The sequence below is a fragment of the Diplotaxodon limnothrissa genome, linkage group LG3 (assembly GCF_057381915.1).
Source record: "Diplotaxodon limnothrissa isolate DT_005_m linkage group LG3, D_limnothrissa_male_GT1.1, whole genome shotgun sequence".
Taxonomy (NCBI): domain Eukaryota; kingdom Metazoa; phylum Chordata; class Actinopteri; order Cichliformes; family Cichlidae; genus Diplotaxodon; species Diplotaxodon limnothrissa.
Window position 1 is genome coordinate 35,948,091 of NC_140598.1, and position 23,223 is coordinate 35,971,313.

General features: G+C 40.3%; 1 protein-coding gene across 1 annotated transcript; it reads right to left on the reverse strand.

The window, feature by feature from the left end:
* Positions 1-2,312: 2,312 nt before the first annotated feature.
* Positions 2,313-5,052, reverse strand: LOC146635582 (uncharacterized). Its single transcript, XM_085350593.1, has 5 exons — positions 4,962-5,052; positions 4,318-4,671; positions 3,266-3,349; positions 2,556-2,656; positions 2,313-2,372 (listed from the first exon to the last, which is right to left on the reverse strand). The coding sequence occupies exons 1-5, from the start codon at positions 5,050-5,052 to the stop codon at positions 2,313-2,315; spliced, it is 690 nt and encodes a 229-aa protein (XP_085206719.1).
* Between the last annotated feature and the right edge of the window lie 18,171 nt (positions 5,053-23,223).

Genomic DNA, 23,223 nt, shown 5'->3' on the forward strand with positions numbered 1-23,223 from the left:
TGTTTATTGATATGATAAAAGAATGTAGTTGTTATGGAAAGAAGTGTGAACTTAAGAAACTGAACCAGTTAAAAAGAGTATATTTCACTGATGTTGTGAAATAAGTAAATGTAATTGATGTGAATGAGGAACCAGCTGAACAGTATATTGAAAGCTCATGTTTAGTGTTTTATAGCATTTATTTGTGTGAAATAAATCAGACTCAGACACGTTCTGGAGGAAAGCAGAGACGCATCGTGTCTTCCTTACTCCGCTCTTCACCTGCTTTTACAGGTAACTTATTGTCATCGTGGTCTTCATCCTTGGGACCCGTAACACAGAGCTTTCCACAGATTATTAGAGCAGCAGCACAATAATTAGTTTATATGTATTTGTATGTATTTAAGCTTGAGCCAGCCAAAGAAAACAAAAACAACTTTAATGTGTGTGACTGGTGCACAGTGGCTGTGGATTCATGCTCAGAGTTAGGTTACATCAAGTGTAGCAGAGATTCATATGAATTTTAACTGGTGATCCTGAGATCCATTGACTGAACTTCACTTTTGTACCAACTACATACTGTCTAACATAAAGACAGTATAAACGTTGTACTGTCTGCATAAAGGATGAAAAATGAGCCAGGACAATTCATCAAACATCTGCTGACATCTGGTTGAATTAAGTTGTGTAAATCCACAAAGAGCAGCAGGTCGGATGATCACAGCCTGTACATGACGAAAATCTACTGAAGCTCTCAGCAGTAATTATTCTGAGTCCTGATTTGTTTGCCCACTGAGCCACTACAACCAATTTTAGGGTTCCTCCACCTGCTGAATCCACTTTAACCCCTGACTGTAATAATTTTCCTGTTTAGAGGCAAAATCACCGTCTACAATGTAGACAACAGAAATATGTCAGAGCTAGTACTTTCTCACTTTTACTTGAGTAAAGAAGTTAAGTCAGTACTTCAATTTTTACTAAAGCAGTGGTTCTCAAACTTTTCACAATGAGTACCACCTCATAAAATATATGGCTCTTGAAGTACCCTTATGACCGTCATTAAAGTACGGTAGTATAGGCCTATTTAACACCACATACAGTTTACATGAGACAATTTCATTTCTTATATGAACGTTTTTCTTGTTTTAACTGTCATAAACAGGATGTGACAAATGATAATAATAACAACTGTACTGCATTAAAACATTCACAACAGGGGGTTATCCGGTCTTTAAGTGATGACATGATGAAAGCTGCTTCCAAACTACTCTGCATTTATTAAGGCGGTTGTGTTTCTAACATGTTTTAATGCTTTGTATCTTGTTCTATTTAATTTGAACAAGCCCCTGAAAAAAGTCAGTGATCACTGTCAGCCTTTCTCTTGTTTTTATCATCACTTTTCATTTTAAAGTTCAGTTTTTAAAACCTTACAATGTAACTACAGCGCAGCCCATGCAGCATTATGTTATTATATATATTCTATTATACGTATAAATGACTAACCACATATTGCAGTTGTTCTCCTGACTGAAGTTTAGTCCATTTACAGCATCCTGCCATGTGACTGTATTTGTTCCTAACCACCGGGAAGGCCTAAGGAAACAAGCCCTCCAGCGCTCTGTAGGTTTTGGTTTTTATGAAAAAAAATAAGCTTTTTTTTTCAATCTTCTAAAGCTGTTTAACTTCTAGAGAGAATCGCAGCAACTACATGATGAAGCTTTCAACTCCAAGACAAACTAAGACAGTTTTCGTGTAGTATGAGTATGAGGGTGTGACACAGGCCCTGTGTATTTTTTACGTTGCAGTATTTTAAATATTTTATAATATTTCTGAGTATTCCATCATATTATGCTTTACTTATGTTAAGATTATAAAGCTGAAACAATGATTAGAAACGTTTCTGTTAGCAGCACCCAGCAGTTTATCTTCTAACCCTTTCTTGTTTCCCAGCGTCAGAAACAATTAAAATGCTGATTCTTTAAATGTCATCACAAGAGTTTATTAAGCATGAAACATGAAGCTCCATCCTGTTAATGCTGTTTGTGTTTTACTTGAAATGATCCTGTTTTTATTTTAACCTCTCAGTATATTTATAATTCAAATGAGTTGAAGGATAACAATATTGGACTGAAGCCCTGAATTTAAATCTTTTCTCTGTTGTTTGTGTTCTTTTTTATTCTCTCCAATGGTTCTCAGCGCCAACTTACTGAACAGCATCAAACTGAAAACCTTAAATTTCGTTTTTCCTCATGATGTTATAAGTAGTTTCTATTCACAGTCCGAGATCTGCGGCTCCCAGCTGATGTTGTCATCATGAATCTGAACTAGAAGGTTCACCTGCTGAGAGCTTCTTCCTCATTAACTTCCTGGTTTTGTATGAGGAGGTCTGTTTTCTGTTTAAAATGAAAGACAATTCAAAGATTCACTGAGTTATACTGAACACGACAAGTTTAAGAAACTTTAAACTGTGACAGAGCAAATGATATTCTGACACAAACCATGTGTCAAAAAATGTGTTTTGATCATTTTATATTTACAAAACTTACAAGAAAATCCTGTTTTTCTGACAGACTTACGTGTTCTTTACAATTCTGATAAACAATAAATCCCCATGAGACCAGAGAGATACAGATGTATACAGCCACGATGATTGCTAACCAGAGTACCAGGAAAAATTCTAAGGTACAAAAACAGGAAAAACATAATTCAGTGTTAATGATGTAAACGAGCACATTTTAAAAACAGGAAGTGGAATTGACCATTAAATAAGCAGTATTACTGTGAGAGGTGAGCACCAGACTTTATTTACATGTTTCTGATGCACAGAGAATTTAATTTATCACCACTTACAGTCTGGTGACCTCCAGCTTACATCGGGCCTTTTGCCCAATGACAGCCAGGAAAGACTCGAGGCCCCAAAACCCAGAACTGGATAAAACTGATATTTGACATTTTGAAGCAGAACCTCAGTATGTTTACCTGAAAGAGCTGCAGGTTTATGGGAGGATTTTACTTTGTTGTTCATATAGACTCAGTTTCACTTCCATAGAACGAGCCTAGTCTTAGACTCTCTTTAGTCTGAGACTGAACTAAATCAATTTCTAGAAAACTGTGTATTCTGTTCTGGTAAATTAATACAGTGCTCAGATTTGGCCCATATCTCCTGACTGTACTGTGTATAAACAATATAACAAATGAATGATTTTAGTGTTTTTGTAAACTGTAAAGTTATTATTATTTTTTTTAATATATATATATATATATATATATATATATATATATTTACTTATGCCTTTGGTCACATCATCCAAATCTGGCCTCTGGAAATTTCCAGGTTGCTGAGTTGTTTCGGTCTTCCCAGATTTTGATTCTGAAATAAAAAAAATAACATATTTTTTTAAATTTTAGCTCAGGTGGTAGAGCAGGTCACTTACTAATCAAAAGGTCGGTAGTTCGATCCCAGCTAAATATTTTTTTGTCTAAATATTTTTTTGTCTGTGATGCATCATCACAGTATGAATGTGTGTGAATGTTAAACACTGTGAACATGTGAGACAGTATAGACCAAAAAGGGCTCGTGTCAATGGGTGAATGTACAAGTTGTGTAAAGCACAATGAAGAACCAAAAAACAAACAAACTGTTGTGATGAGAGAAACAGTTTGTAGCTCTTCAGTGTTGGTTTCCTCACATGTCCTGATGAAGCTGCTCAGTAACAGTGTCACTGAGGTTGGACACTGTGGATTTTTGTGGTCGACTCAGACTCAGAGGCCTCCTTCAGGGATGTTACCTGGACCAGCAGCTTCATGAAGAATTAGCCTCGTGTGTGGAAGCCACAAAGACTCTTGTGTTAAAAAGTCCAACTTAAAGCAGAAATGACCATGTTTACAGTCTTCTACATGAACCAGTGTTGGTCTCCATGGATAGTTTCATATCATCTCTGTGTAGACTTCCTATATGTCTGTTACTGTACTCAGCACTAATTAGCAGGTGTGTGTCTGTGTGATGCAGTTTATGGATGTAATTTTCTAACTACACAGTTTTTCTGGTAATTCTATTAAAAATGCTCCAAAAGGAAACATCAGCTCTAGAACAGTGAAGAAGATCCAGTTCATGTTCGAGTCAGTGAAAGTGGGGCTACAGCTGCTGGTGTCTGAAACTCCATCAATCAAACAGGATATTTATAAAGACACTGTTTTTATGAAAGTGGAAACTAAAGATTTGTGTTCATCACTTTGAAAGCCTGTAACAATTATACACACCAATTTTATCTCAGGTTTGAACCATGATTGACGTTAACAGCTCACAGTGATCACATGTGTATAAATGAATTGTCTTACCAGAGACGGTGACTCTGCAGCTGTTGGAGCCGCGGCCATAACCTGTGTCCACCTCACACAGGTACAGACCCGAGTCCTCAGTCCTGAGTCTGGACAGCTGGAGTCTGATTTGTCCTTCTCTGAGGGCGTCTTTGTCACTCTGGACTCGTCCTGAAAACTCTTCATCCTCTGAGAACTCGACACCATCAAGCAGAAAATACAGAGTTGAGGGTTTCTGATCTTTTTTCATGTAACAGAGGATGTTCAGTGCTGAGATGGACGTGTCTGGTTTGGTGGTGAACGTCCACTCCAGTGTGATGTTGTGGTTCTCCTCTGCCTGATAGGAGCTCTGTGTCACATCCACTACAAATGATCCTGTTGAGGAGACAGAGAGGAGCAGACACACAACTTTATACAACATCAGAACTGTGAAACACAGCAATAAACGAAGCATCATTTCTGTTATAAATCCAAAGAACTTCAAGGCCCCCACAACACAGCCAGCCATGTTCAGTCGTTCATTCTTTCATAACTCTATATTGTCCTCCTGGTCGTTCTGGCTAGTTTCCAACAATTGTGAATTTGAGAACCATTTTTTTTATGTTTAAACAAAACAACCAAAAATGATCATAGATGAGTTTAAATGCTCAGCAGTCTTTGCTCACCTCTGCAGAGGACGAGTGTCAGAAGCAGCACAGCAGCAGAGAAGGCCGAGGGTCTGTGTGTGAAGATCACACTGATCTCCTGAAGAGCCATCACTCATTACTCTGAAAATCAATAAGCAAAACAAGCTTCCTGTTACTCTCTGCATCTCACAGGAAGCAGCCCAGCAGACTAATATAACATCATGTGTTTTATTCTAAATGTTGCTGTTTCTGATTCTTTAACAACATTAAAGAAATCTCACCTCAAGGTTCTCTGTGGCGCGTTTCTTCATTTGTCTACTCCGAACATCATCTCCAGACTGCAGATCCTGTACTGTGGATCAATGAGTTCCTCCACTCTGTAACAATAACAGGAAAACAGGTTCAGTTCCAGTGAAATTGTCACGGACCTGTGTCTGAAGGACCCAGGGTCTTTGAATAAGTATGGACGTGTATTTTTTGTGCTGCTGTCCTGCTTCCTAATGTTTGTGTATAGCTGGGTGTGTATGTGGGTGTGGCAGAGCACCTCTTCCTCAGCCCTGGTGGGGGTGTCAGCCAGGAGCCTGGCCACACCTGAGGACGAGAAACGCACACACACCTGAAGTTGATCAAGCCTCGTCTGGGAGCTATTTAATAGTTTGTCCGAGCGTTCCTTGACGCTGGACTGTTGCATGAGACTCCACATTAGTGTTGTTAGTGTCAAGTCCAGTGAGTGTATGCCCACAGTAGTTGAGTGTCCTGATAGCTGCTTCTATCGTTTCTTTCAAAAAGAGCCTGGAAAGCCAGCGAGCACGTGGAGAGCAGACACACGGGAGCGGAGAGCACGAGGCACGGACTTATTGGGGAAGAAGACACGGCACGGGAGTCAGGGGAATGCATCGGGATTGTTTGTGTGAATATTTACTGCACTGTAAATAAACGCACTGTTCACCGCAGCATTTGGATCCTTTGCCCAGACAAACCGTGACAGAAGTCACATTCAAGAAGCTGTTTCAGTGTTTAGCTATTAAGCAGTTTCAAAATAGTTTATATGTAAACAGACCATTAGATCATCACTGATTCAATAACAGAGAATGATGATTTTAAATATTCTGGTCAGGCTTGTACTGGGAGAAAAGATCAGCCTGGACCAAAACGTCCAGGCTGATCCCACAGATGCTGTGAGGCAGTGTGTGTTTGTTTGCAGTGTTTCTCTAAACTTTTCTGTCTGTGCAGGCTTCCAGCTGCTCACCAAAGCACACAGACCTTTTCTGTAGCACACATGCGTTGAATGCTGTAGTGTTGTTGTTGGTATTAATATTGGTGGTGCAGCTGCTGAAATGTCAATTATTGGACATATTTTACTGCATTTACCCAGCATAACTAAGGGAGGATTCAGGGTTACCTGGTCCAGCCCTAACTATATGCTTTAGCAAAAAGGAAAGTTTTAAGCCTAATCTTGAAAGTAGAGATAGTGTCTGTCTCCCGAATCCAAACTGGAAGCTGTTTCCACAGATGAGGGACTGACACAGCATCTGTTGTGCTGAACAGAGCTCATTAATATGCACAGCAGTCTCAAACTAGAAAAATAGCTGAAAATCACATTACAAATGAACAATAACTATGAGACACCAACACATTACTGGAATAAGTGATACTGAACATGAACGTCAGAATGAGGCACGAGTCTTTGGCATAGTGCTTCCTCTTGAATCGTTACTATATTTTCTTCTCTAACTTTGATTGACAGAGAGCAGAACAAATCTGATGATTTGATGACGAATTTACCCAAACACCTTCAAACTTTAAGGATTATTTCTGAGGAAGCTGAAAAGTCGTGTTAACTGATGATTGACACAGTTCAACACAGACAGGTGCAAACTCAGTTTAATCTATGCAAATTCAACAAATGTGCTTCATCTTCAGTCGTCTCAGACAGCTGGGCTCCTGAGTTTGTATCAAGCAGTCATTCTCAAAGGAGAAACTGAAATGATTCATGTGAGTTTTCCACCCACTGTGTAAACAGCAGACCAATCAGCAACAGTCTGTTGTCAGCTCAGTGTTTAACTCTATTTGACAAATATATTAAAGAAAAGTGTCTGATGGTGGTCCGTGAAACACTCATCAGAAACATCAATCTGCATATTCAGAACAAAACACTAACATCCAAAATAATTAGGTTACATTTATTTTTCTTAAGAAGCAGATACTGTGATACTGTGTTCACTTGTTAAAATGATCATCTTTAACTGAGATTATTCAGCAGGGTTGGGGTTAGGTTATGGCCTTTTATTTTGAAATTAACCTCTTTCCATATCAGTGTAACTTAAGCTCATAACCATAACTGAAAGCTCAGAGTTTCTTTTAAGTCACCTCGATAAGTCCAAAGTCTTTATAAACATAAATACAGCTTTTCTCACTTTGCTGCTACATTTGGAGCTTTGTGGGAGCTTTTAACAACTGACAGAAACATTTATCATCTTGTATGTGCTCACGGTTTGACAGAGAAACAACAGTCTGACTTTATTCGGTAACATGTAGAAAAAAATCCCTATGTTTTTCCATCACACATTTTTTTTTCATTATTAGTTTCTTGTTTTTTGAGTTCTCCAACTCAAAAAAAAACAAAAAACAAGACTTACCACAGATAAAGACCCCAGACTCCGACACAGTGATCCAAACTGTTGCTGTGAAAGTGAAACGAGTTTGTTGGAGCCGAGTAGGTAACAGGAACTTAGACAAGGATAAACATGTCACTGCAAACCAGACACTCAGGTCGGATCAGTTTCTAACATTCCTTGATGCAAAGCCTATTCATCAGGTAAACACTGATCATGACAAACACAGGGAAGGTTTCACTTTATTACATACTGCGTCAGATCAGTACAGATCATGTGTAAACCAAAAATTAGCTTAAAATGGTTTCAGCAGTTTCTTCTCATCTTCAACAAAAAGCTCACGTTTTTCCTAGCATTTGCATTTCATTCTGTCTGTAAACACAACAGCTCTGAAAGTTTTGAATGTATTCTGATAAAACTCTGTAGGCTGTAGCAGGATCATGTTATAATGATCCAATAAAGTTTGATTTACATCCACCGAGGTCTTCATGGTCAACTTTATGACTTGCTGTTAAAAAATTGACAAAAAGCACTGTGTAATGTCAACATTTACACGTATAAAGATTTAAAACATCATGTCACATTTTACCTCTGAACTCTCCCTAAGGCCAATAGATCAACCTGAAAGTCAAAGCAATTATATATAAAACTGTTTATTTAAAACTATATTTCTTACTGTGTTTGCTGGTGAAAGATGGAACTCCGACCTCTTCTTTAGGGTCAAATATGGTCAAACTTTCATAACATGTATTTTTATCTGTAATTCATTTTCTGCTGCCTCTATATCGGTGACGTTTTTGCATGACTTTGTTTACCATGTGCATTACTGTAATGCACGAAACAAAGATATTTATTAACAGAAATTGATATGAATTTTTCTTAAAACGGGGCGATCGTGGCTCAAGAGTTGGGAGTTCGCCTTGTAATCGGAAGGTTGCCGGTTCGAGCCCTGGCTTGGGCAGTCTCGGTCGTTGTGTCCTTGGGCAAGACACTTCACCCGTTGCCTACTGGTGGTGGTCAGAGGGCCCGGTGGCGCCAGTGTCCGGCAGCCTCGCCTCTGTCAGTGCGCCCCAGGGTGGCTGTGGCTACAATGTAGCTTGCCATCACCAGTGTGTGAATGTGTGTGTGAATGGGTGGATGACTGGATATGTAAAGCGCTTTGGGGTCCTTAGGGACTAGTAAAGCGCTATATAAATACAGGCCATTTACCATTTACCATTTAAAATCAAATGAATTCTGCACAGAAAGGACACAGCACAGCTGGAGCTCTGTGTGTTCAGCCTCTGAAGTCTGCAGGTGAACCAGCCTGTAGCTCCAGGTCATTTGCAGAGTTTCTGACCTCAAACAACAAACATCAGAGGTCTTTGTGATCAGATCACGGTCTGTGTTGGGTCTGTGTTTCCAGAAGCCCCGCTAGTTTAGAGACTTATTCATCACGAATGAAACAAGACATAACAGAACATCTTCAACCCACTAGCGAGGGAAGTTTTTGGTCAAGAACCAGCTCTTGGAGCTCACGCTCCTGTCTCCAGCCCAAAATCCTTCAAAGAGCAGCTTCCCTTGCAGCTATTTATTGACATGATAGTTACAATACAGAATACAACACAAACACCTCCCACCATAAAAGGGACTATGTGTGTGTATGTGTAAGCATATGTATGCATGTGCAAGAAAGTGTGTGTGTGTGTGTGTGTGTGTGTGTGTGTGTGTGTGTGTGTGTGTGTGTGTGTGACCTCCTGCTGACCAAAAGGGTCATAAAAGCAGGAAGCTTACAACAGAAGAAACAGATCTTTCAGGTAGGATGTATCTGCAATAAAACCTCCCCCAGCACAGAGTGGCGGGAGAGGTGGTCAGAGACAAAAGAATGTCTTGATCCTATAGATTGAACTAAGACCTTACAAATTTAAGAAACACAATGACACATTCAATGCACCGTTGTTTTTGGCAGTGTCAGTGTAGATTCATACACAGCTCCTCACGTCATTCACCTCCTATTGCAGCAAAAGTTCACAGTTAATTCATGTAAGCAGTTAACCTGCTTCTCATTGATCTCATACACAGTAAACTACAGGGTGGGCCATTTATATGGATACACCGTAATAACATGGGGATGGTTGGTGATATTAAAGTCCTGTTTGTGGCACATTAGTATATGTGAGGGGGTAAACTCCTCAAGATGGGTGGTGACCATGGTGGACATTTAGAAGTCGGCCATCTTGGATACAACTTTTGTTTTTTCAATAGGAAGAGGGCCATGTGACACATCAAACTTATTGTTAATGTTACAAGAAAAACAATGGCGTGCTTGGTTTCAACATAACCTTATTCTTTCATCAGTTATTTGCAAGTTTCTCTTTGTTCACAGCCATTGACATGTCGAAGAGGTTAACACGTGAAGAGTGGATCGAAATTGTGTTGATATCTGGTGAACGCAGTAACCGGGTCATTGCAGCAGATTTCAATGCAAGACACCATACGAGACCACCCATCTCCCATGCTACAGTTAGCAAACTGCTTGCTAATTTTCGTGAAACTGGTTCAGTGTTGGATTTCTCAAAATGTGTACGCAAGAAAACTGTCACTAATGAAGAAACATCAGTGGCTGTCCTAGCTTCATTCAGCAAGAGCCCACAGCGTAGCACTCGTCACATGTCACTGCAGAGTGACATGTATAAATATATATTTTAACTCAAAAATAGTTTTTAAATTTAATGTTGCTGAAACAACAAAATAAAAAATCTATCTTATCGAGAAATCACTCATCTTTGGAAAAGAGAGTTTATTACAGAGAAATGGCTCTTTCCAAAATAAAAGCTATACTATACGCTTCTTCTGGGCTATATTCTCAGCAGCATATTAAACATATCAGGTCCCCATAAGGAGAATCATGTGCTAACGGCTGTCTAAATGACTCGGGTAAAGTTAGTGGCATGCTTGTTGTTTTTGTCTGCTTCCACTTGTCTTTGCACTAGGATGATGTCGGCGTAAATGTGCAGTCATATTTATTGTGTTCCCACTAGTGCTGTCAGCGTTAATCTCGTTAAAATGACTTTAATGCCATAACGCGGCAAATCTCCATTAACGAGTTACCGCGGATCGCCCCGTGCGTGGGGCTGGATGACGTCAACACATTAACAAGCTAACTGCGCTAACACACTAGTTCCCACCAATGTAATTGAGCACTGCATGGCACATCCGACATACTGTTTTACTTTTGTCCATCAGGGTCATACTTCACATGAAAACCAAAATAGCTCCAAACGCCAGATCCGAATGAGGGAGGGGGAGGTTAAATTCCGGGTAGCGTTGAGGCAGTTGCCATGTTGCAATGAGCTTAGCTTCTGTCTCACTAGCTTGCGCTGCACTCAGTGGACATGTCTGTGTAGGTTCTGAGTCATCCAGGTCATCGTAGTCAAAGGAGCTTTCAAAGAAAAGCGTCTGGACTTCTTTAAGTTGCTTGAAGACGTTTCGCCTCTCATCCAAGAAGCTTCTTCAGTTCTAAGGTCAAATGGTGGGGAGTCCCAGATTTAAACCTAGTGGGAGTATCCCCACACAGAGGGACAAAAGGACCCCCTGATGATCCTCTAATCGCCTGAGCCAAGGTGTGAAAATGGGTGTGGGTCCCAATCAGCCAGGGTAAGTGGATCTGCGCTCGACAGTGCAGCCTATGCGGAGTAGTCGAATGCAGATACACTGAGCTCTTGACACAGACAGCATCGTCAGAAGAAAAGTTGATAAAACAAATTAAAAATTTGGTATTATTTGATACATATGCGTACCGAACTGAAAGCACTGTATCAAACGGTAAAAAAACGGTAAAATGTATTTTATATGTGTTTATATGTGTTTCAAATTGTGCTGCCTTTACACACAGACATGTTTCATGACTTTGCTTATGCATATTTAGCCCGGATGAGAATTTGGGAGCAAGTGGTCATAATTCCCATGGACTAAAAAGCAATAATCAAAAATGTGTTCACAGTTAAGCCCATGTGATGTAAATTTAGCCTGAATGTAATGTGCATTGTAATATGTCACAACAGTAAATGTAGTAAATTAGAGCAACAAAACTAATATGTCAATAATTAAGTGTGATTTCCTACAAACAATAAAAATGAGAATAAAGAAAAAAAGTTTCCATTATGATATCAGAGTTTGTTAGCTGTGATCCTTGAGCCGCAATAATGAACCAAAGCAAAGTCTCCAGAACACGAGAGCTTCATGTTTAACCAGAGGTGAGAAAAATCTGAAAACTAATATTTATTTCATTGAGCCAGGTCTTTTTAAAAAATGTTTTTGCTGCTTTAAAAGTAATTTCAAACTTTTTGATGCATTTGATGCACAGAGTCAGCTGTAATGTGATGCAACACTTCATGCTTTTGTTTATGATGTTGAAGAACTGACTTTTTTTTGTTCACTGTGTTAAAGAAAGAAAGAAAAAAAAACACACACACACTAAGCATGGAAACCAAACACATATTAATTCGAAGATAAAAAGCAAACATACAGGTATATTAAAAAATGCACAGTCTTAAAATAGTGAATAAAACAAATGCATGACAGGCAGCAACACTGTAACACTGTAGTGCACAACAAGCAATATAAACCAACCTGTAGCTCAGTTTTGGATCATCAGTTGTGACCAGCAGTGATTCTGACCTCTGAAAGTTCATAAATGTGAGTGTAGATAGACAGGATGACGTAAGTGCTGGTGCAGGAGTAGTTCCAGCTTTAAACACCGGGCAGAGCTTTCCACAGACATTAATTCAATTCAATTCAATTCAATTCAATTTATTTATGTAGCACCAAATCACAACAGCAGTGGCCTCAAGTAGCTTTATATTGTACAGTAAGAGGTCTTTATAAAAAGGCAACAGTACAATAATTAGTTTAAATTTGCCTCACTCTTTTCCTCACTGAAAGTTGAACTAAATTCCACGCTCGCCCCTGCAGGCATCCTTCAAATTCGGGTCCTCTACCAGAGGAGCGTCTTTTCGACATCTTCTTATTAAAACAGCTTCTCGAGCTCTTCTGAGCCCTTGGTATTTCTCGAGCTTCTCATGTTCCTTCTTCCTGATGTTGCTGTCATTCAGAACCGCTACATCAATCACTACGGCCGTCTTTTTCTGTTTGTCTACCACCACTATGTCTGGTTGGTTAGCGACCACTATTTTGTCCGTCTGTATCTGGAAGTCCCACAGGATCTTAGCTCAGTCATTCTCCATCACCCTTGGGGGAGCAATAACATGGCTGACAACTGCTCCATTCCATAGTCGGTTTCCGTAGCCAGTCTTATCACTGATCTCACTGAGGGGATTCAGGCCTATGCAGAACAGCAGTGGGGACAGAGCATCTGCTTGGTAGATTCCGCACTTGTTGGTGACTTGTGCTATGGATTTGAAGTTGGCTACTAGTGTTGTACGCCACATCCCCATTGAGTTCCTGATGAAGGCTCCTGTTAATCTTGTACAGGTCCATTCCAGGATCCATGCGTGGGTCATTGGCCTTCTTGTAGTCCAGGCAGAGCACAGGTTGGTCAGTCTGGTCTTGCTGGTGTTTTGCACTGGTATTCTTGCCAATCCCTTTCTGTGCCCCACTCATGTATTGACCCATATGTCTGTTCATCTTAGCCAATATGATGCCTGACAGGAGCTTCCACGTGGTGCTGAGGCAGGTTATTGGTCGGTAGTTGGATGGTAGTTGGATCCTCAAGGACCCCGGGACCCCCAGGACCCCGGATCAGGACTGTCCGGCCTTCGGTTAACCATTCTATGTGTCTTTCTTTAACTAGGAGCTGGTTCATTTGTGCTGCCAGATGCTCATGGAGTGCAGTCAGGATCTTCAGTCAGTAGGCATGAACCATGTCAGGGACTGGTGCTGTCCAACTCTTCATACTGGAGATCTTTTCTTGGATGTCTGCCATTATGATGGTTACTGGACCCTGTTCAGGGAGGTCGCTGTGGTCTGCAGTCAGATCAACTAGCCACTGAGCATTGCCGTTATGGGTTGTGTCCTTCTACTATATGCTCTTCATGTATTGCTCCGTCTTCAGCCTTGGTGGTGCTGTTCTCATATTGTTCCCCTGCCACTGAGTTGCCAGCTGTTCTATATAAGGCCTATATGTGTGTGTGTGTGTTTGTGTGTGTGTGTGTGTACTTTTGGGGGCTTTTTTAGCAGACGCGTGAAAACAAAAGTACAGAAACCATTTTACTGTGAATGAAAATGATAACAAGACTTTATTAAACAAAACATGAAGCCCCATCCCGTTAATATTGTTTTCTACTTGCCTTTAACTTTAATTCAAATCATTCTGGGTTTTTTAACAGCTCATGATATTTATATTTCAAATGAGTTGAAGGATATCAATATTGGACAGAAGCCCTGAATTCAAATCTTTTCTCTCTTTTTTATGTTGGGTGTTTTCCCCCTCTGTTTGTTCTCGACGCCAACTTACTGAACATCATCAAACTGAAGACTTCAAATCTGGTTTATTGCCATGATGTGTTATAAAGAGTTTCGATTCACAGTCTGAGATCTGCAACTTCCAGCTGTTGTTGTCGTCATGAGTCTGAGCTAGAAGTTTCACCTGCTGAGAGCTTCTTCCTCATTAACTTCCTGGTTTTGCTTGAGGCGGTCTGTTTAAAAATGAAAGACAATTCAAAGATTCACTGAGTTATACTGAACACGACAAGTTTAAGAAACTTTAAGCTGCTTTAAACTGTGACAGAGCAAATGATATTCTGACACAAACCATAAAAATTTGTTTTCATTATTTTATATTTACAACACTTAAAAGAAAATCCTGTTTTTCTGACAGACTTACGGGTTCTTTGCAATTCTGATAAAGCATAAATCCCCATGAGATCAGAGAGATACAGATGAATACAGCCCAGACGATTGCTAGCCGGCCTGAGAAAGAAATTCCTAAGGTACAAAAACAGTACAAACACAATTTAGTGTTAATGATATAAACGAGCACATTTTAAAGACAGGAAATGGAATTAACCATTAAATAACTAGTGTTACTGTGAGAGGTGAGCACCAGACTTTATTTACATGTTTCTGATGCACAGAGAATTTCATTTATCTCCACTTACAGTCTGGTGACCTCCAGGTTACATCGGGCCTTTTGCCCAATGACAGCCAGGAAAGACTCGAGCCCCCGAAACCCAGAACTGTATAAAACTGATATTTGACATTTTGAAGCAGAACCTCAGTATGTTTACCTGAAAGAGCTGCAGGTTTATGGGAGGATTTTACTTTGTTTTCCAGATTTTCAAAGTAGATCTAAGATGAAAACTGTTTGTATTGTTAGCCTGATGTTTCATTTCCTACCTACCATTACCTTTCATTAAGCCAACACTACACAGACTCAGTTTCACTTCTATAGAATGAGCCTAGTCTTGGATTCCTTTTAGTCTTGGACTAAAAGGAATCCAAGACTAGAAAACTGGTTTTGTGTTTCTGTTCTATATATATTTTTACCTGCTTCTTTGGTATCTTCACTCTGATCCGGCGTCTGAACATTTCCAGGTTGCTGAATTGTTTCTGTCTTCTCAGGCTTTGATTCTAAAATGAAACAAAACAAAACATAATATATGTTTTAATAATATTTTGTATTAACTTAAAAACGGATGTAATGTTATATCAGTGAATTAAGCTGCTCTTGGCTCTGTACATAGTTTTGTTTTACCACGTGGAAATTTACAAAACTGAAACATGAAAACATGAAGACACTAAAAAAAAAAAGTGTTGTGATCAGAGGAACAGTTTGTAGCTCTTCAGTGTTGGTTTCATCACGTCCTGATGAAGCTGCTCAGTAACAGTGTCACTGAGGTTGGACACTGTGGATTTCTGTGGTCGACTCAGACTCAGAGGCCTCCTTCAGGGATGTTACCTGGACCAGCAGCTCCATGAAGAATTAGCCTCACGTGTGTGTAATGCTGGGCTTACACTGTGCGATTTTTGGCCCATTTTGAGCCGATTTTTGAGTCGTGCGACCGTCTTGGCGATCGGCCCGATTTTGGCCTTTATCGTGCGTCGTGCATCGTGTAGTATACGTGGGGTAATGAGACGCGATTAACACCTCACGACCAGCTCCCGATCATCAATCGCTTGGTCGTGAGGATTTCCAACCTGTTTGATATCCTCGCGACCATCGTGAGGGTGTCACCGCAGTTTGTCACACTGCGCACGCGCAAACACAAATGTCAGGGAAAAAGGCGGAGCAGCACGGCAGTGCAGCGTGTGATCTGGACACAAGCGATTGTAGCCGCTAAGACTGGTGGACCTAAATCTTCACCACCACCACCACCACCACGTCTGGTATACATACAAGCCAAAAAGGGGAGTGGGTGGGTCAGCGCTCAGGGCACAGAAACTTAGCTGGCTTCAAACACACCATTTATTTTCCATAAAAAAAAAAAAAAAACACAGCCAGAGTCACAGAATACAAGATACAATTCCCCATATACAATAAAAATAGTGTTGCAATCCGCTAAAAACCCTGCCGGCAGAAATAACTATACACTATTAAAACAAGGCTAAAACATGTTTTCCATATGCTAAAATTACCCTCCCACAGTCCCTTAATCCCACAATCCAGCCACAAATGGGCGAATGGTCCTTATCTGAAAGAGACAGGAGAGGAACTTCTCTTCCGGGATGGGGAAACTTGCCAGCAACAGACCAGGGAGGAGGCTCCTATCACAGACGTGTCTCCTCCAGACAGTGCGTCGCCGCACAGTCCCGCCCCACTCCACACCTGAACACGGCCTCCCTCGTCTCACTGTCAGATGCAGGCAGAAGGGCATCCCTGCCCTGTTGTGCATTGCGGCCATTGCCACCCACTGTTGCCGTTCCTGCCGTTAGGACTAGATCGCCGAACGACTCGCGGTGCCCCACAGTCAGGCAGTAGTTCGTTCCACACACGTGCGGGCTTGCACGCATTCCTTTTTCTCCTGCTCACCCTTCGTGCATCGCTTCTTTCTTCTTTTGTCTCTGCGCTCACCATCCCCTTTAACAGGTCAACCTGGCAGCTGATAGGCCACCTTGGGGAACGCCCCCACCTCACAGGTGCCTACAATTGTCTGTTTAGTCCACAGTGGGTTAAAGGAACATGGTATAACATTAACACAAATATAAATATGAGGATAAAACCATGCAGTATAAATATCAATAAACAAACATGCAATATAAATATCCCAATAAAATCATGCAAATAAAATCAACACTATGTACCAATACACAGATTGATAAAACATAAAAACACAAATTTCCGCTGTGTGACACGATGGAGGTACAACTAGTAGAACTTTGGAAAGCTCATCCGAGCCTTTTCGATGTGGCATCACAAAATTATCACGACCACAACAACCGTGAAAATAGTTGGATCTACATTGCTGCTCAATCACAGCTGCCTGATCAATGTTTTTCATTAGCAATTTAGCAAAGTTGATGGTGGTGGTGTGTCTGTGTGAGTGAAAGACAGAGAGAGCGAGCGACAGAATTTCTGTTATAACCTTCATTTTGGACTTTATGGAGGCACAGTGTGAGCACTCAGGTCGCATCAGAGCATCGGGCCGTATAGTGTGAGACCCTGCATCGTGACCTACCAACTTCTGACCCCTGTGAGTCAATCGTGCAGTTTGAGCAGGAGCTGAATCGCGCGACTGAAAAAAATCGCACAGTGTCTGCCCAGCATAAGCCACAAAGACTCTTGTGTTAAAAAGTCCAACTTAAAGCAGAAATGATCATGTTTACAGTCTTCTACATCAACCAGTGTTGGTCTCCATGGATACTTTTACCATCATATCATCTCTAGGCTGTTACTGTACTCAGTAACAGCTGCTCTCTACCCAGTCTACAGGATATTTACACCTCAAGCTGCATTCGTAAAGGCACTAGCATCATAGCTGACCCGCGTCCCCCCTCCCACCAACTGTTTACTCCCCTTTCATCCAGAAGACGACTCTGCAGTATCAGGAGCCGGTTGTCGACATTGTGAATTAGCTTTTCCCCCCAAACAGTCCATCTCCTGAACACCATGCTGCCCTCCTCCACACTGGAGTCTCTTCTCTACACACTTCTTGGACTACACAACACGATACATAAAACTCTCCTCTCATATCCAATACTTGCACTATTCTGTATTGTACTGTTTGACTCTGTGTATTTAAGCTCATCCTGATTCTTTCTATTTCTTATTCTATTTCTATTAAGGTACCATACTGTTGTATTCATTCCTAGTTCCTCTTATTTCTGTATAGTCATATATTTAAATCTTTCATTTTATTTTTACAGTTTGCACCTTCGATGCAGGAGGACAATATTTTATCCCACTGTATACTTGAGTGTATATTGTTGGGTTGACAGTAAAACTCTGCTTAACTTGGTAACAGAGCTTTCAGTTGCTCTGCTCCTCAGCTCTGGCATTATTTTCCTCCTGATATCAAGAATACTGACTCACTTCCCTCGTTTGAGTCAGAACTTATAACCCATCTGTTTAAACTGGCTCACTCTTCTTAAACATTGACTCCGATATTTGTCTAATGCTGTTTTTAATCCTTGTTACTGTTTGTGCTTTTCTTTTCCTTTTTTGTTTTTGCCTCATTTCTCATCCTGATTGTAATTTGTAAAAATGTTTAACATATTTTCATTGGTGTGTTTTATGGTTTGTTTGTTTTTTTGAAAATCTAATTTCAGGCAAAAAGAATGAGATTTAAAAATAACCACAGGTTACTACACAGACCTACAATCCTAAAGGTGTCAGGGTCCTGGGTCTGTTACGCAGTGTTTTGTTTTTAATTCATATTCTTTGAGTTTTTCATGATTCAGATTCTGAGCTTAATCATTTGTATAAAGTGTGACTCTGCTAAACATCTGTATACTCACCTCTGCAGAGGACGAGTGTTAGAAGCAGCACAGCAGCAGAGAAGGCCGAGGGTCTGTGTGTGAAGATCACACTGATCTCCTGAAGAGCCATCACTCATTACTCTGAAAATCAACAAGCAAAACAAGCTTCCTGTTACTCTCTGCATCTCACAGGAAGCAGCCCAGCAGTCTAATATAACATCATGTGTTTTATTCTAAATGTCAATGTTTCTGATCCTTTAACAACATTAAAGAAATCTTACCTCAAAGAAATATTTCAGTGACCACTGGAAAAGAGTGCTGCTTCTTGAAAAACTTTCAAGTGCAAACAAAGATAAGAGAAAATCTCTTCAAGGATTTCACGTTCAGAGCTTCTTTGTGGTGCGTTTCTTCATGCGTTTCTTCGTCCCTCTGAGCAACATCTCCAGACTGCAAATCCTGTACTGTTGATCAGTGAGTTTCTCCACTCTGTAGCAATAACAGAAAAAATAGGTTCAGTCCCAATGGAGTTGTTTCAGTGTTGATCCCATTTATATTTAAGCCGTTTCCCAAAAATGAATTTTTTTCTTTCCTTTTTTTTGCTCTGACACAAAAAGACCCCACGCCCACAGATGCTGTGAAACAGTGTATGTTTGTTTACGGTGTTTCTCTGCACGTTTTGTTTTTACAGGCTTCCAGCTGCCTTTTCCTGCCCAGCACACCACACACAGCTCTTCTGTGGCACACATGCTCTGAATGTTTCAGTGCTGTTCTTCGAATTAATATTGATGGTGCAGCTGCTTAAGCGTCAGTTAACTTGAACATTTAATTGTATTTATTTATTTTTTTCAGCTCCATCCTGTTTTTGCTTTTGTGTGTCTATATATACCAACCAGTTCTTCCAACAAGGTGCACAAGAACATGGGGACAGCAGGGGAGTAATAAACATGAACCAGTGGGTTGATGGCAGTACTTGTAGGGCTGATTGTCACTCACCCTTTAAGCCAACTGTAGCCTGTATGATTATTTCAATTATGAAAAGATTATATTGACCCATCAGGTAAATGCCTGGTTTGCCAGATTAATAGTCCTGTCCTGAACATAAATGAAGGAGTGAGAGTCTGCTGGATGAACTTGATTCTTATCAGTGGAGGGATAAATACATTCCACTTAATGTACTTAATGATAGTGTACTAAACAGTTGTTGCTCTGTGGTTCGAGTGACTGACTAGAGTCAAATTCCTGAAATTGTACTGTCTGACTATCATATTTCCACAACTAATTAAAGCTGATACACCATGCTGTAAGGAATTCAACCAGTGCTTACCAGAGCTCATTAACTGGCAGAGCAGTCTCATACCAGAAAAACAGCTACAGTCACATTAAAAATGAACAACGTTACTGGAATAAGTGTTATAATACTGTAAGTCTGCACATTTATATTTGTGTGAACAGTGAGTCTTTGGGATAGTTCTCTCACCCCTTGAGCTGCTACAACATTTTCCTTTGAAAGCAGAACAAGCTCTCTAGCTTTCATTAACAGTGTAGAAATAAAACCTTACAGCTTAAAAGTCAACCGGGTCAAAAACCAGGATCTTTTCAAAGTCAGGGGAGGAAACTGACCCTGCCCCAAACAGCTGAAAAGCTCACTGATGATTGTCACAGTTCAACACAGGCACGTGACTACTCAGTTTAATCCTGGAATTATGTTTCATAATTTTAGCAAACGTGCTTCATCTTCAGCCATATCAGACAGCTGGGCTCCTGAGTTCGAAAGAAAAAACAAAGATGCTGCTGCAGTCAGCTCTGTGGTTGTCTCTATTTGCTAAATATATTAAAGAAAAGTGCAAAGACTCTGGCAAAGTTGGTGGTGATCCTTTAAATACTCACCAGGAACACTGTTCAGTTCATACACAACTAAACAATAGCATACAAAAGAATTGGTTTACACTTGTTTCTTTCTAAAGAAGCATCAAATACAATGTTCCATTATTAAATTGGTCCTGTATATTTGAGATTTTATTGGCTAATACCAAAACCTAACCAAGGAAGGAAAGAAATGGGCTGGTCTTGGGTAAAAGATCGAAACACCCTGTGAAGTCGTGGCACACAACGATGTGTCCCGCTGGTAAAGTTTCTGGGCTGCCTTTCCTTGTAACAGTCCTCCCTTAAGATTTTCTCCATTTAAAGCTATGCATTATCAGAGATTGTAACATCTAGTCCTATCACTGAATCAGAGTCACCAGGGTTGGAGTTAGATTATGATATTTATTATGAAGTTGACCTGCTTTTTGTTATAAGGTTCTTGTTTGTTCGTTCTCTGACTCAAAAACAAGACAAACAAAAATAAATAAAAAGACTTACCACAGATAAAGACCCCAGACTCCGACACAATTATCCAAACTGCCGCTGTCAAAGTGAAAGGAGTCGCTGGAGCCGAGCAGGAAACAGGATTAATGTGTCGCTGAAAAACCAGTCACTCCAGTCCAATCAGTTTCTAATATTCATTGCTGCGCATTCATTGGTTGCTTCATGAGATAAACACTGAGCACTACAGACACAGGGATGATTCAGCTTTATCACATATTGCATCAGATCAGTACAGATCATGTGTAAACCAAAAACAAACTCAACATGGTTTCAGCAGTTTCTTCTTACCTTCAACAAACAATACATCTAAAATGTATTAAGTATAAAGTAAGTAATGTGTCTAAAGATCAAATTTTTTTTCACTTGATATTCATGATGTAAACATTTATATGAATTTTACTTAAACCAAATGAATGTTGCACAAGTACTATATTATATTATATTGAATTCAAGATGGCAGCATGCTCTTTGTTTGTTACGTGTCCGTCTAATTAGTTGTTTTTAAAAGATTTTTTAATCTATCTCTTAACGTATTTCTTAACTAATTTTTTTAACGTATTTTTTAACCAGACAGTTAATATTGCATGGATTGTTTGGAAAAACGTGTGGTTGGTAGATGCTTTGGAAGTTGATGGATGCATCTTCCTGGAGCTAACAAGCCTAGCCTGGCCCTGTACCGTCCTCCTGGAGTTATTTGGCCTAGACCCGGCTCTATCCCATCTTCCAGGAGCTAACTGGCTAGGGTCTGGCCCTGCACCGTCCTCCAGGAGTCAATTGGCTTAGGCTTAGGCCTGGCCCTGTGCCATCCTTGTGGAGCTAACAGGCTAAGGACCAGCCTTGTACCATCTCCCATGAGCTAACTGGCTTAGGCCTGGCCCTGTGCCATCCTTGTGGAGCTAACTGGCCTAGGTCCGGCCTTGTACCATCTCCCATGAGCTAACTGGCTTAGGCCTGGCCCTGCACCGTCCTTCAGGAGCTAATTGGCTTAGGCCCGATCCAGCATCTTCCCACAGGAGCAAATTGGCTAAGATCTGCCCCTGCACTGTCCTCCAGGAGTAAACCGGCTTAGGCCTGGCCCAGCGCTATCCTTTTGGAGTTAACTGGCTTAGGTCTGGTCCGGTGCCATTTTCCTGGAGCTAACTGGTTTGCTTCACCCAGAGGTCTGTACTGTTCACTTCTGTTAAGTACTAAAATTGTGGATGATGGCAGTATTTACTATTCTAATTTGCCTCTTGGCCTTTTTGGACCCTCGGATAAGCAATTGCTTATGGACACATAGCAGGGGAACCTCTGAAAATGATTTTTATCTACAAGAGAATTTTGAAAAAGGAACACGCTCTATAATGTTGCAAAAATCAGAGCAGTTATCAACTCAGTTGGATCATGACATTAGTTTCATGCATGTTTTGCCCAGAGACTTATCTAAACTTCAGTCTATTCTGGCCTTGCATACTTATTTCATTTGCCCATTTAATGGAGGTTTCAGCTCGGGTTCAACATATCAAAGCATTGAACCCAAATCAAAGGCGAAACAGAGGTTGTTGATTGTCTTGCTTCTACTTTTGTCAGGAAATGTGCAACCAAATCCTGGCCCTGAACTGCAATATTCCCAGACTCCTTCTGATTTTAAAATAATGTCTGGTGTCAAATATATTCATCTTAATGTGCGCAGCCTACTACCGAAGATGGACATGGTCAAAATTTGGGTTAAATCTACAGATGCAGATGTTGTTATAATTTCTGAAACTTGGTTAACTAAATCTATTACTAATGAAGACATTAACATATATGGGTACAATGTATATCGCACTGATAGGCCAAAAAAAGGAGGCGGTGTAGCTATTTATGTCAAATCAAGATTTAATGCTTCGATTGTTCTGTCCCAATTGATATGCAAACAAATGGAGTTTTTGGCCTTGAATGTAGATATTGCTAATACTTTTTCGATAACCATTGCTGGGTGTTACAGGCCCCCATCTGCTTCAAAAGAGGCATTATCTTCATTAAAGCACCTTTTGGCTAAACTAAATTATACTGAACTACTAATGGCTGGAGACTTGAACTGGGACTGGCTAAATGCAACTTCTGGTGAATTTAAAGAATTCTGCGATTCAATTAATCTTACCCAGCTAGTCTATCTTCCTACCAGGCCAAATCTTAAATGCCCTGAAAAGTCTACATTAATTGATTTGGTTTTAACAAATGTACCTCATAAATTCTCTTAGCTTGGTGTTTTCTGTAATGACCTAAGTGATCACTGTGTTGTTGCTGTTTGCAGAAATGCTAAAATTCCAAAATGTAAGCCACGCATAGTGTGCAAAAGGAATCTTAAACAATTTAATGAACAGGCTTTTCATCATGATTTGTCATTAGTTAATTGGGAAAAAATCGGACTGTTACCAGATGTAGAGCTAGTTTGGACATATTTTAAGGAAAGTTTTATGGGAATTGTTAATAAACATGCC